Here is a 13,814-nt window from a genome sequence, read left to right on the forward strand (position 1 = left end):
TTTTCGCCAAAATATACTTGTAGTTGTAGGTTTGTTGAACAGATATAATATCACATATGCAACCAATTATTAGAAGAAATATGATAAAACTAATTCATTCCATCTCCATTTTCTTAGTTCTCACGATAAATGATAGATGTCAGTGATTTAGACTCGTTTGTTAATCATGCTTTAGTACGTTACTTTATCAAATCTGAAAGTTTTCCTTGCAGGAAGGCCAGCTACAAGCCTAATGGATTTAGGAAAGAAACCAAAAGGCAAATATACGCAAAAGAACAATCTAATTATTCAAGATTGATCTGCCATTTAGAAGTGCCATACGATGGGGCAAAAATATGGCAGAATGAAAACGGAACAGCAAAACAACATTGGGTATGAAAGGAGACCATACTGATATTTTAGTGGAAAACGGCGCAGTTCTTTCGCTTTCTGATTAATGCTTCCTGGTTTTGATAGAAAATTGGTCCACCCACACATGTTATCTCCATGATTCTTACATAAAAGTGAGAGACATAAATATGTATATGATGTATTTTTTTCACATCGTTGCAGGCAATGATTTCTTCTCTCCTGAATGACAACACATCGGGTTCCAGGAATCAAATTATCATTTTCATGAGGCATTAGCACTTAGCAATGACCAAACTAGCATGTAACATACATAGAATAGAGGATAAGCAGCGTCTAATTGGGTGAACAACACTGAAACAAGACTAACCAGATTACTCCAAGGAGTGAAAACTTTGTAGTGCCACAAAAAGTTCCACATTTCCATGTCAGGGTCTTAGTTCAAGCAGATAAGAATCTAGTGGATACTTCCCCTTTGCAAGCGGCAACATAGTCTTCATATAGGTTGGGAGCAGCTTCCTTGTGAGGGCATATGTACCTCTCCACAAATACCTTGTCGGTCCTCTTGAAAATTGTATAGTAGCTCGGGAAGCACTTGACGAATCCATTTTTCTTGAGAAACTTTACCGCGTAGTACCGGGGCTTGAGGCGGCTCTCCAGGCTATACGTGAGCGCTACTGACCGATGAGCAATGTCCGCAGGTTCCCAACCCAGCTCGGAGATAAAGAAGTCGGACAAGCGCCGCAGCGTGTCCTTGGACCTCGACAGCAGCTGCGGAGTCTTACAAGCAACAGCACCCACCTCAGCATCGGACCACCTGAAAGTTCTCTTCAAGTAATCCACCTTGGCAGTGACTTTATCCTCGCCGATAATTGCCACGGCGTATAGCACGTGCCTGAACATCGGAGATCCACGGGGTACGCCGAGGCCTTGGGCGCACGCCACCATTGCAGGGAGGCGCTCTGGGTTGGTGGAAAGTATGCGCGGCGTCGAGAGGATGCAGTCTCCTAACCCGCACTCCCGCAGGAACGCGACGTTGGGCTTGACCACCTTCTCCAGGCTGCATCCGAGGAGTTCGGGGCGCTGCTTGAGTAATTGTTGGAGGTTCTCGTAGGATCCGAAGAGCGATAGGTAGTATGGGAGGTTGGAGACGATGGATCTGCAGCGGAAGATGGTGCGGCCGAGCGAGACGAGGCGCGCGACCTCGGTGCGCGAGAGGCCGTGGCCGGTGAGCCCGGCGACGACGGGGGCCAGGGTCTTGTCCACGTCGGCGCAGAGCAACTGCGGGTCCCCTGCGACGGCGGCGGCGATGTCGGCACTGGAGAGGCCGATGCCGGCGAGGAAGGCGAGCACGGCATCGGGCTTGGAGGGGCACTTGAGGTGGGAGAGCTTCGCGGAGGCCTTGAGGGCTTGGGGTTTGGTGAGGCCGCAGATGTCGACGAGGTACTGCTCGACGGCGAACGCGGGGCTTGGGTCGGCCGCTGCCGCTGAGAGCAGTCGGTGGAGAGGTGAGGTGGGAGTCGCGGAGGAGGGGGGAGAGAGGATACGGGTGAGGATGCAGCTTCGCAGACGGAGCATGGCGCGGCGGTGGAAAGGGAAATCGTCGTATCTCGTGGCACGCTCGGCCTCTAACATGGTAAACGGACCGGACCGGGCCGAAACAGGAAAGTGGGCTACAAAAAGACCAAAGGCCCCGAGACGACACCATATTGCGTCGCAAGCCGAGGAGGAATCCCCATCAACCCCTTGCGCAAGTCCAGTCCTTGTAGCCTTTTTCCCTTCCACATCTCGGCCCTCCGTCCCAGCACAGCAGCCATGTCGTCGTCGCCCACCCCCGCCCCCGCGCCGGCGGCCGGCGCCGCCGCCATGGCCGTCGACGACGCCGCCGAGGACGACCAGCTCGCCTCCATGGCCACGGACGACATCGTGCGGGCCTCGCGCCTCCTCGACAACGAGGTCCGCGTCCTCAAGGTACACTCCGCCGAACCCTAAAACCTAGGCCATCGCGATCTCCGCCGCCTGATCTGATCTGGGTTTTCGCGCCCCTACTCAGGACGAGCTGCAGCGGAACAACCTCGAGCTGGAGAACTTCAAGGACAAGATCAAGGAGAACCAGGAGAAGATCAAGCTCAACAAGCAGCTGCCCTACCTCGTCGGCAACATCGTCGAGGTTCGTCGTGTTCTCGCTGGACTAGCGGATTTTACCTGTTGTTATCGATGGATGTGTGCGAAATTTCCCGATTCGGTATTATAGTTCCGGATCAGTTAGCTTCAACTCGCACGCGCCTGACTTCAGATGCTGCGGCTGTGAGTTTCACCCCGTGCTGATTGACGAGGGGCCAGTGGCTACTGCGCTGTAGTTTAGTCGCTGGGTATACTTGACCTAACACAACTCACATGTATATGCCTGCAAAAGACACATGTGTGCATATGTGCTGCTTTCATAATTAGCACCGACCTACCTAGTAGTAGATAATGAGCATACCACTTACCCTTATTGTGATCAATATTGTAAATTGCCTAGGAGGCAGTAAAACAATTACAACAGTTATGCTGCATATGTGGTAGCTATCTTAAACGCTACCATACTCTAGTGTTCCACTTGGTTTATATTGCTGCTGCTGTTCATTAGCTTCTGATGATGATTTAGGTGGAAAGTATAAACTGCACCTCTTTGTAATTTTCAACTCTTTGAGAATTTCATGATTCAGAACTAATGTTCTCATCTCAGTGTTATAGTTTTGCTGGGTCTTGACGGATGCATTTTACTTGGAGATCTACTTACATGGTTTCATCTGTTTTAGATTTTGGAGATGAACCCTGAAGATGAAGCTGAGGAGGATGGTGCTAACATTGATCTGGATTCGCAAAGGAAAGGGAAATGTGTTGTTCTCAAGACGTCCACAAGACAAGTAAATATACTTGCTTGAACTTGCTGTGCTGCTTAAGTCTCTAGTACTCCCTCCCGGTCCATAATAAGTGTCAGAGCTTTAGTTCAAATTTGGACTAAATTGAACTAAAGCCCCGACACTTGCTATGGATCGGAGGGAGTAGTATCTACAACTATAACTACATCTATTGCAACTCTATATGCATGAGCTGTTGTGGATGTAGCCTAGCTATGCTGGTGGTTGGTGCCACATAAACAAATGTTATTTTTTAGAGATAGCTTAGGGATCTAATGCAAATTACCAGCAGGATTTCCATGGATGATTAGAAGTCAGAAGTTGTATATGTTCATGTTGACTCAGAGTTTAGTGTTGCTGTCCATATTTAGTAGCCGAGAGAGAGTACAACAGAAGTTAGAAAAATACTTGTGGCTAGCTCAGCACAGTTCATGAGGTGTAGAGACAGTATGATTAGGAATGAGATAGGAAAATGAGTTCGAGTTTGTTTCCATGTTAGTATAACTCTTCAGTCGCAGGAGCCTAGTTAGGTAGCTCTGTACAAGAGCAGGTGTTGTAATCTTCAGATCAAGTAATAAGAAATATCTGTCCTTCAAGCCATGCCATCTGCCCATCATTGACTAGTTGGTGGCTTGGGGCATCCTAGTAAATCAGTTTGGAGGGATTTATCAGCATCTCCCCAGTGTCAATCAAGGTTGACATCAGGAACCTTTTCCATAAATGTTAAGCAAGTAGTGGAATTATAGTTAGATTTTAATTTTGAGGTCCTCTTTCTATGAGCACCACCAATGCTAATTATACTTTAGGTTTACATGTTTTAAGTGTCAAGCTCTCCTGGGAGTTACTTCCGTGATTTTATCAGTAACAGGTAGTAGAATTCATCAAGTCTTGATATTACATTTTATTACTCCACAACATCAATATTCCTGTCTGTTTGTGCACAACATTTTATTTCTTAGTCGATTTCTCTGTATCTGTATCATGAGTTTTGGACCCTGACAAGGTTTATTTCCTTATGCCATTTGTTGAAATCTCATAACCCGAGCAATCTTATGTGCTGTAGGTAGCCAAAATCCTTATGTTTCTGTAAAGCATTGGCTGTGTTGTTAAAGGTTTCTCTGTTCATTTTTTGTTCTTGATTGCAGACTATATTCCTTCCTGTGATCGGGCTAGTTGACCCTGACAATCTCAAGCCTGGCGATTTGGTTGGAGTCAACAAAGACAGCTATTTGATATTAGACACGCTACCATCAGAGTATGACTCTAGAGTAAAAGCAATGGAGGTAGATGAAAAGCCTACAGAGGATTATAATGACATTGGTGGCCTTGAGAAAGAGGTATTTTACTTCACAGAACTGATGAAAAACAATAGGATTATGGCTATTTTATCTCTCTGTAGGTAGCATGATCTTAAGATGCTTATCTCGGAATGTTTGTTAATTCATAATTGTTTGCTTTATCTGCTTTCTCATGTTCTGTCTTTGTATTGTCTAATGTCAAATGCAGATTCAAGAGCTTGTTGAAGCTATCGTGTTACCAATGACGCACAAGGAGCAATTTCAGAAGTTGGGAATCCGTCCTCCGAAAGGAGTTCTTCTATATGGACCACCTGGAACGGGAAAGACGTTGATGGCTCGTGCATGTGCTGCACAAACTAATGCAACATTCCTTAAATTAGCTGGTCCGCAGCTAGTCCAGGTAACTAACTTATGGTGATAAAGTTGCTGAAAGAAGAATGTGCTGTTATTATTCCTTTTAATGTACTATGGTTCCTCCGGGTATAGTTCAGGAAAATATAAACATCTTTGAATTGTTTCAGATGTTCATTGGTGATGGGGCCAAGCTTGTCCGAGATGCCTTTGAGCTAGCAAAGGAGAAGGCCCCTTGCATTATATTTATTGATGAGATTGATGCAATTGGAACAAAGCGCTTCGATAGGTAAATATCGCATATACTTATCTTGCACCCATTGCTTTCTACACTAAGCATAGTGAGTTAATATTCCAACGTAAATTTGTAATGTCTCTTTGGCTTGTCTGTGTATCATTTGTGGTTGAAGTATGCATCGTCATGTTGGTACTCTAGGTTTTATTTGGCCGATTCATATCGTGAACAGTATATGCTATAACCTTTCTATGAAGATTAGTGGTGTCTGTGCGAGTTGAATACTCCTTTAACCCTCTATGTCATATCTGAATTAGGACAAACTGTTCATGATCTTGTATCAAGTGATAAATACATCTTATTTCCTTCAAATGTATTCTGGCTGCACATATCATATGTGGTGTTGTTAATATTGTATTCACGTTGTGTTTCTTTTCTATTTGACTACAGTGAAGTTAGCGGTGACAGAGAAGTGCAACGCACTATGTTGGAGTTGCTGAATCAGCTGGATGGATTCAGCAGTGATGAGAGGATAAAGGTAAGGGTCTCCTAATATCTGTCTCTGTAATCTGAATGCGTCCAAGCTCAACATGTAAAGATAATTGGTTTTGTCAAAAGATTAATTAGATAAAACAGGGAATTGTATTGGATTGCAAATGAGGCTTCTAGTGATCATAATCTGAGAGATGACCAATACCCTGACTGATGTTTTAGTAGTACTATATTTTTAACGCATGGTTGTTGTGACTTGCAGGTGATTGCCGCAACAAATCGCGCAGATATTCTTGATCCCGCTTTACTGCGTTCTGGCCGTCTGGACCGAAAGATTGAGTTCCCTCATCCGAAGGAGGAAGCAAGAGCTAGGATTTTGCAAGTATGTGTCCTGAAATTTGTGAAGCCCGTTAGCTCTTGTTGTAAACTTTGCTGTCCTTTATAGTTTTGTGAACTCAAACAAGTTTGGTCTGCGTTGTATTTTGTAGATTCACTCGCGGAAGATGAACGTAAACCCTGATGTCAACTTTGAAGAGTTGGCTCGCTCAACTGATGATTTCAATGGTGCACAGCTGAAGGCCGTTTGTGTAGAAGCTGGCATGCTTGCTCTACGCAGAGATGCTACAGAGGTTTGTGCTGACTTTTGTTCTTCCGTACCTTGAGGGTCCTTGTGGAAGAGTATCGACTGTTTGGTAGACAGTGGAGGATGACAACTACAGATAAAATGGATTAGGATCCTGGGGATCAGTAAATAAAGTTTTAACTGCTTGAATAGATTTATAGTATGTTCAGCATGAACTGAATATTCTCAAATTTAGTATACAGTAATAGAGTAGCATAATGGCATTGATTGATCTTCATATGCGCTGCTGATAATTCAGTGCAACTTTGCTGGTGACCTGGCTGCATCTGAAATATGTAGCTATATTTGGAGACGATCAATAATGTATTGTTGAGTCTGAACCTGTCTCTACTCGTGCAGGTGATCCATGAAGATTTCAACGACGGCATTATCCAAGTGCAAGCAAAGAAGAAGTCCAGCTTGAATTATTATGCTTAGTTCCCCTAAGATAGTGAATATGCTAAGGGAACCGTTGGTCCTGTGGATTTGTCCAACTGTTTGTAACACTAACATTTATATTCTGAAATCGTGTTTGGTCTCAGTTTATCATGATAATATGAAGCACGTTTTGCTTTGATCCTATTCTTTAAGTGCTTTAAAAATTACTGCAACAGCAATTGCCCCTTAGGTTTCCTCTTTATGCACGTTTTGCTTTGATCCTATTCTTCAAGTGCTTTAAAATTTACTGTTAACATGGGTGTCTAAACGGAATGTTAAAGCTGGATTAGACCGTTGGCAATGCCATGTATGAATCTTAGGTAGCTCGAGCCAGACTGATCCTTGCCACTGGCTTCTGTTACATTGATGATGTGGACGAATGTTTCATTTGAGGAAACGAACCCTACTGCAACCTCGTAGTATTGTTCGTTTTGAAAGCGATCCAGTTAAGGTGTTTGGAATGTGATTTTGCAACTTCTTCAGATAACAGTGGTAATAATGGTGTTAAATAGTGTGTATTCAGATTGCTCTGTAATTTCTGTAGCGTAACTGGATTGTCAATTTGCGATTACAAATATCTCTCCACTCACCCATGACTGGGGAATTGTTTGTTTGGGTAGATAATTGCAGCCAGATTTGATCGATTAATGATCTGGTTTGTGGTGTCATTTGATTCATTTTATGTTTGAGTTTCCTTATGAAACAAACGCCTTCTAAATGGTGTGTCAGTTTTTTCGCGGATTGAATCATCCATATGGAGCAATCTAGTCTTATTGCATGATGTGAGTGTTTCCCAATGCCTTTGCAAGCACCAAATGAATGGACCTTTGTTTCAAGTTATTTATCCAACAATAATGGTATGACATTCATGAGTCTCGAAACAAAACTACCACCGAATGCAATCTTTTCCATTTTATACACAAGAGAAACAGCAACAATGGAGCTGCTCTTACAGGGGAACCTGGAACATTTTCAGGATAGGAAAACAGAACGTAGCCTCGTATGGACATTTATGGACACAGCATGAAGAGAACTGGCGCTTGTCGCTGCCGGAAGGTAGGACAAGATTTACCGAACGCAGGAGGGTAGGGTGAAGCCGTGGCACATGAAGGCGAGCACGATGTATATTATCGCCAGGAGGATGAATATCAACGCAACTCTGCAAAGAGGGCAAGAAGATAATGTGTGTGAGGTAAATTCTTACTATAAAAAGCTAAAGTGGATATCAACTTTGTAGATTAATTAAAGAGTGACACAATAACTCATTAATAGTTTCGGCATGAAGGTGTGAAAGTGAAAAACCATAATCGAAACGCGAGAGTAAAAAACTACTCTAAAGGGCATTTGCTTACGTGAGCTTGACATTTCTCCACCAGACGGTGTTTCTGAAACGTCGAGCTTGCCTTTTGAATCGCATCGTGTTCCCTTGCATAGTTGCGGTCTTGTCAACCAACAATTCCAAACGATCACCTCTCTCGAGTACTTTGTCAATGTTGTCGATCATAACACTCCGAACCTGCAACGGAACAACAATTCAAACAATCAAACTCTGAGTTATAAGAGTAATAGTTGAGGCCAATTAAATATAGATGCAGAACTTGGCAAGAATAAGGACTTCAACAAGGGGAGACAATTCCACATCTTTAAACCAGAGCATTGACTCTTGACAAATGTACTAATTGACCTATAATCCTACCTAAACTAGATGGGGATCATAGCTAAATACCAAGTGGACTAAAAGTTAAGTTACGCGTAACAGAGATAACACAAGGCAGAATACCTGATCCATTTCACCCTTCATGCGATTTATGCTATCGGCGTTTGGGTCATTTGAGAAGTAATCCATTTGCTTACTCAAAACCCTCGAGAACTCTTCATTCATAGCGTATGGAAGAGCAGTAAGAGCTGCACGACCGTACGTCTTGACGAATTTTCCATGGATATCTTCAAGAAACGCGAAAGGAATCCGTCCTGCGACATGGCAGATAGCAGAGTTATCACCGAAAGAAATAATTGCGAATGCCGGGCTATTAAACCATACAATTGCTAACTGTGATAGCACTGAATAGTGAGAGTCAATATCGTGTCAAGAACAAGAGGGGCTAATTAATCCTTTTGCACCATCTGTTCAATGGCAAAGAATAAGTGGTGTAAATTATTTTTGTCAACTGTAAATAGTTTTTAGGCCCAATGCTCGAGTGCAATGTAAAATTGGTGACAAATTTGTAGAAAAGCAATCCAAAGCTACTCGATCAAAATTCAGAAAAATCAATTTTTTTTTGAAAATGCTGCTCCATCTATAACCGAACTACATTTGTGCAATTCCGCATTGACACTCCATCTGCACATGGCCTGCCCATCTGTTCTTATCCTACCCGCATGGCCGCATTCTATTCCTCCAGATCCGGCCGCCTCGACTTTACGAAGAAAGTCACCCGCACGGCATTGCAGTTCAAGGTAGGCAGGCAGGGAACATCACGAGAAACGGCGGCGATCGAGACGATCAGTCAATTAGCGCGGCGCGCGATCGTGCAATGTACTAGGATGTGCAGTAAAACTTACGTCCGGCGGCGTCGTCGGTCATGCAGAGCGTGGTGAGGCCGTCGGCGCGCCTGACGTGGAAGACGTAGAGGCCCTGGGTGTAGGAGACGTGGCAGTCGTCGTTGGCGCCATTGGCGTGGAGGCGCTCAAGGATCTGCCGCGCGACGGCCCCCGCGTTGGAGGCCGTGCCCCCCGCGCCGCCGTGCTCCGCCAGCACCGCCGCGCCCCGCGCCACCACCGCGTACTGGATCTTCCCCATCGATCGATCGGTCGATCTCCGGCCGGCCCGATCGCTCTCCCTCCGCCGTCGACCCTCTCCCTTCTTCCTCCCGAACGAGGGGGAGAAAATCGAGAGGAGAGGGGCGGACCTGGTTTGGTTTGGTTTGGTTTCGTTTGGTTTGTTTGACGGGGCACCTCGCCGCGATACGTACAACTAGTAATGGAGCGCCATGATCGATGCACATGCATGATCTAGTTTTTTTTTTAATATAAACTTGTTTAAAGTTTTTTTTTTAGGGAAAAAACCTAATACGCACTATATTTTGGCATAGGGAGTACTACTTTTTATCTCTTGTCATAAGTTAACCTTTTTTAAAGGCGAACGCTGGGCGTCGGTCGCCGGATCGTGACCCCAAAATCGGTTGTCCTCCGCACCATCGGATCGCTATCGAACATCTAGAATCAATCGCATTAGGAAGTTTACATTATAGCCCCCGGTTTCTGAAGAATCAACCCGTAGTACTATAGTATTTTTTAGATAATAGTTTAAATGTAGTTTTACATTTGCCACCCTCCTTTTTTGGAAACCAACCCGTAGTAAGATACTCCACTTTAAAACGACAGAGCACCCCTAATGTGAAGAGTATTATAATAAAAATCCTCTCTCCGCGTACAAAAAATATATACTATTACAACAAAAAGTCGCAACATTTTTTAAAAATAATGTCACAATAAAGTTATTAAACCAACAAATTGTTTTGTTGGAGATCAATTTACAACAAAAGTAGCCATTACTATTAACAAAAACCGGAGACTATTACAACAAAAATCCATATGTTTGCAAAACAATAGAAGAAAACATTAATTTGTTACATATTGAATTACAACAAAAGTCACCAACTTTTTTTTACAAAAAGTCACAAATGATTACAATAAAATATCAATGTGTTTGCAAAATGATGCAAAGTGGTCAAGCGACATTTAATTTGCTACAGATTGAATTACAACAAAAGTCGCAAACTATATTTACAAAGGGTGTTAATCGATTACAACAAAAAAAAGTCTATATATTTGCAAACACTGCAAAGTGGTGAAGCAACAATTAATTTGCTACATATTGAATTACAACAAAATCACCTACTATTTTATCCAAAGTCACAAATGGTTACAACAAATAAAAAATCACTTGGTTATTAGCATCAACAAAAAAAATAAAAATGTTGTCTCTTTACAACAATTGTTAACAACAAATCCTACAAAAATTACTGGTTGTTTACAACAATAGTTCATCATCTCACTCATGTGTTTTGCAGCGAAACCATTGTTGGGCCAAAAAAAGCAGGCCCATATAAGCCAATTCGGGAGCGAGCCAGGACGACCGATCGCTGGCGCGCGATCGGTCGCCGGATCCAAAACGTTTTCCTTTTTTACATGAAGAAAGTTCACTTTTTGTTCTTTAACTTTACGGAAAGTTGACTTTCCTTCCTAGAATTTTTTTTGTTCAAAGTAGACCTGACTTCCTAAATCAACAATGATCACGGTTTGAATGATTTTATGTCGATGTGAACACCAGGTTATAAAAAAACATAGTTTGCCCTAATCCAACCAGACCCAACCGGGTCAATGCTAGATGGTCAAACCGAACATGCAATGGAAAGGAAGGAAACTACCCCTGGTCACTTTCGTGCTTCTCACAAAATCTGACCTTCAGCCTCGACTCTCTCCCACGCTCGAGTCGCCCCCGCTGTTCCCATCAATGTTTTGCATACAAGAAAATCATCTCAGTATCCGTATGCAATTTTATATTGATGTATTAGTTGATGGATATTTTGGCAGATATTATCCAGATATAAAAGTAAAATACGGTATATCTTTGAATACAAATAGGTATAAGTAAAACCATATTTTTTGTGTGTCCCTTTACTACCACATGTATCCATGATTGTATCCGTCAACTATCCAATCGAATTCGTTTTCATCTTCCGTAAGCCTCCGGTCGGTCGGAAATAATCCGTTTCATTTTCACCCCAATAGATGCCCTTCCATCGCAGGAATCTTCTTCGGCGGGGCTTACGTGGTTCCACCCACAAAGCCGTATAGGTCGTAGTTGTACAAGGCAGGGAGAGATTGAGCCCTCCAAAGTACTAGGTAGTTATCCTGGTCGAGCTTGATTGTGATCGTGGTGCCAAGCACTAGCGAGATATTGATCGGAGCTGAGGTAGAGGAAGATGTGTTTGACGGAGCCATCGATGATCAAAGTGCGAGAGGCTCCGATACCATGTAAAACAACATAGATTGAACTGTGTCGTGCCTCTCAAGGAGGCGGCGATAGCTCTTAGATATACGGATTGCATGTTGTAGTTGTACAAGGCAGGGAGAGCTTGAGCCCTCCAAAGTACTAGGTAGTTATCCTGGTCGAGCATGATTGTGATCGTGGTGCCAAGCACTTGCGAGATATTGATCGGAGGCTAGGGTAGAGGAAGATGTGTTAGACGGAGCCATCGATGATCAAGGTGCGAGAGGCTCCGGTATCATGTAAAACAACATAGATTGAATTGTGCTGTGCCTCTCAAGGGGACGGTGATAGCTCTTAGATATACGGATTACATGTTGTTAGGATTTACACTGACCTAACTAACTAGAGAGCTATCTAGATACAAGTTGGTTAGCTGAGGTAAGGATCGTGCTCCGCTCCTAACCGACTCCGTTTAACAAGCTCTTGTTTCTTGGATGAGCAGGATTGCTGATGACAGTTAACAATTATCAAATACTTTAGCATGTCCTTTTAACAAACAGTGATAATTAGGTTGAGTAATCACTAATCAATCATTGCCAGCTTACTTCGAATTGAAGCTGATACAATATAGTGATGTAAAAACGTGTACATGAACTTCACATAGATACAAGACAAGCTAATTATTATCTGCTGGACGAATCACGCAGCTAGGCCGGTTCACTCTGCAGACGCGGTTTTGTGCTTGGTCAGCGTTTGCTCTTTTCTTGGCCAAACCTTTCCCCTCGACCACCAGTTTACTAGATGTCAAACTCAGTTAGCATGTTTGCCTTCATTAAGGTGCTGCTACGGAAGAAGTGCATCAATTTTATTAAAAAAAAGTATTGTGCATCAACTTGATGCAGACGCCAGGGTTTCAATCTTATTTTCGAAAAAGAAAAATATAAACTTCAAACTTCAAACTTGAAAATTGGTTGTTTTCTTTTGGCCAACAACCAAATTTTTTCTATTAAATTCCCCTACTTGTTCTGACAATAACAATGTATTGTTCCGTAGTGAGTTGTTATTTTTGTTCTACTAGCAGTTTCAAATGTTTGTCTACTGGCAAATGGATCTGATACTTTTGTTCCATAAAAAAACTGAGAATTTTTCCATCATACTTATATTAATTGGACGATTGAAATTAATAATTTCTGAAGGTACTTTTCCTTATAGAGATGCCATTGAGATTTTTTGCAGGCGATATGTTTGTAGACTGATAATATGTTTCGAAAGCGCAGTAGGCTCATCAAGAATGCCATGTATATGTAACCTTCTCCCCAACCAATGCTAAAAATGTTAATAATGTAATTGGAAGATTTTTTCCCCCATCATTTAACTCGCAGCTGAAGCTATACTTTCACAGTAGTGGTGCGCTGCTGACCTTTACTAAGGTTTAGCTAATTTGTTTTCTTATATTTTTTTATATAGTTCAAATAAATGTTTAAATCTGAAAATTGTTTAAATTTGAAAATTTTATTAATCTAAAAAAATCAAATTTAAATTCGTTCAGATTTTGAAATGTTCATATCTAAAATTTTCAAATCCAAAAAATGTTCAAATTTAAATTCGTTCAAATCTAAAAAATGTTCATATTTAAAAAAGTTCAAATCTAAAAATGTTCGAGTCTGAAAAATGTTCGAATTTAAATAATGTTTAGATCGAAAAAAACGAATCTAAAAATGTTCAAATTTAAAAATGGTCAAAGTTCGAAAAGGTTCAAAAATTGAAAATGATCGGATTTGAAAGGTTCAAAAGGTGAAAATCCAAATTTGAAAAAGTTCAGGTTTGGAAAAAAAGTTAAAAAAAACTGATAGAAAAATCAGAAACCACCGACAACCAGAAGAAAAAAACAAAAAACAAACAAGAGAAAACCGCCTAAAGGGAAGGAAAACTAGGAATAAAACACACTCCCTCTCTAAATGGGCCGACACAGAAATGACTGCCCTTGTGCGGAGCGTCGTATCCCTCCGGCTATAAGAGGAGAATATGAATTATCGCGCGGAAACAGAACCTAACGTTGGGTCGCGGGGAGTCGGGGATTTCGGCCGCGCGTGTTGTGGACTGGGAGGAGACGTCGGCAGGATTTGGC

At 42.4% G+C, this 13,814-nt stretch overlaps 3 protein-coding genes across 3 annotated transcripts; 1 reads left to right on the plus strand and 2 right to left on the minus strand.

Moving 5' to 3' along the window:
- Window positions 1-362: 362 nt before the first annotated feature.
- LOC124690901 (transcription termination factor MTERF4, chloroplastic-like) lies at window positions 363-1,983 on the minus strand. Its single transcript, XM_047224227.1, has 2 exons — window positions 719-1,983; window positions 363-570 (listed from the first exon to the last, which is right to left on the minus strand). The coding sequence occupies exon 1, from the start codon at window positions 1,981-1,983 to the stop codon at window positions 790-792; it is 1,194 nt and encodes a 397-aa protein (XP_047080183.1). The 3' UTR covers window positions 363-570; window positions 719-789.
- A 172-nt stretch (window positions 1,984-2,155) lies between these two features.
- LOC124693412 (26S proteasome regulatory subunit 6A homolog) lies at window positions 2,156-6,827 on the plus strand. Its single transcript, XM_047226885.1, has 10 exons — window positions 2,156-2,319; window positions 2,402-2,518; window positions 3,153-3,260; window positions 4,400-4,591; window positions 4,761-4,952; window positions 5,074-5,192; window positions 5,589-5,676; window positions 5,893-6,012; window positions 6,119-6,259; window positions 6,613-6,827. The coding sequence occupies exons 1-10, from the start codon at window positions 2,164-2,166 to the stop codon at window positions 6,688-6,690; spliced, it is 1,311 nt and encodes a 436-aa protein (XP_047082841.1). The 5' UTR covers window positions 2,156-2,163; the 3' UTR covers window positions 6,691-6,827.
- Window positions 6,828-7,506: 679 nt separating this feature from the next.
- On the minus strand, window positions 7,507-9,608 carry LOC124693413 (vesicle-associated membrane protein 711-like). The gene is made up of 4 exons (XM_047226886.1): window positions 9,253-9,608; window positions 8,471-8,661; window positions 8,043-8,206; window positions 7,507-7,849 (listed from the first exon to the last, which is right to left on the minus strand). Exons 1-4 carry the CDS (start codon window positions 9,488-9,490, stop codon window positions 7,759-7,761), a joined length of 684 nt encoding a protein of 227 aa, XP_047082842.1. The 5' UTR covers window positions 9,491-9,608; the 3' UTR covers window positions 7,507-7,758.
- Window positions 9,609-13,814: the final 4,206 nt, after the last annotated feature.

The sequence above is a fragment of the Lolium rigidum genome, chromosome 2 (genome assembly GCF_022539505.1).
Source record: "Lolium rigidum isolate FL_2022 chromosome 2, APGP_CSIRO_Lrig_0.1, whole genome shotgun sequence".
Taxonomy (NCBI): domain Eukaryota; kingdom Viridiplantae; phylum Streptophyta; class Magnoliopsida; order Poales; family Poaceae; genus Lolium; species Lolium rigidum.

Excerpts from the sequence above, each read along its gene's own strand:
- LOC124690901 (XM_047224227.1), bottom strand. The coding sequence starts at position 1,983 with ATGTTAGAGGCCGAGCGTGCCACGAGATACGACGATTTCCCTTTCCAC.
- LOC124693412 (XM_047226885.1), top strand. The coding sequence starts at position 2,164 with ATGTCGTCGTCGCCCACCCCCGCCCCCGCGCCGGCGGCCGGCGCCGCC. Across the intron at positions 4,953-5,073 it reads CTGGTCCGCAGCTAGTCCAG|ATGTTCATTGGTGATGGGGC; the intron begins GTAACTAACTTA and ends GAATTGTTTCAG. Across the intron at positions 5,677-5,892 it reads GCAGTGATGAGAGGATAAAG|GTGATTGCCGCAACAAATCG; the intron begins GTAAGGGTCTCC and ends TGTGACTTGCAG.
- LOC124693413 (XM_047226886.1), bottom strand. The coding sequence starts at position 9,490 with ATGGGGAAGATCCAGTACGCGGTGGTGGCGCGGGGCGCGGCGGTGCTG. Across the intron at positions 8,207-8,470 it reads TGAAGGGTGAAATGGATCAG|GTTCGGAGTGTTATGATCGA; the intron begins GTATTCTGCCTT and ends GTTCCGTTGCAG. Across the intron at positions 7,850-8,042 it reads TGGAGAAATGTCAAGCTCAC|AGTTGCGTTGATATTCATCC; the intron begins GTAAGCAAATGC and ends CCCTCTTTGCAG.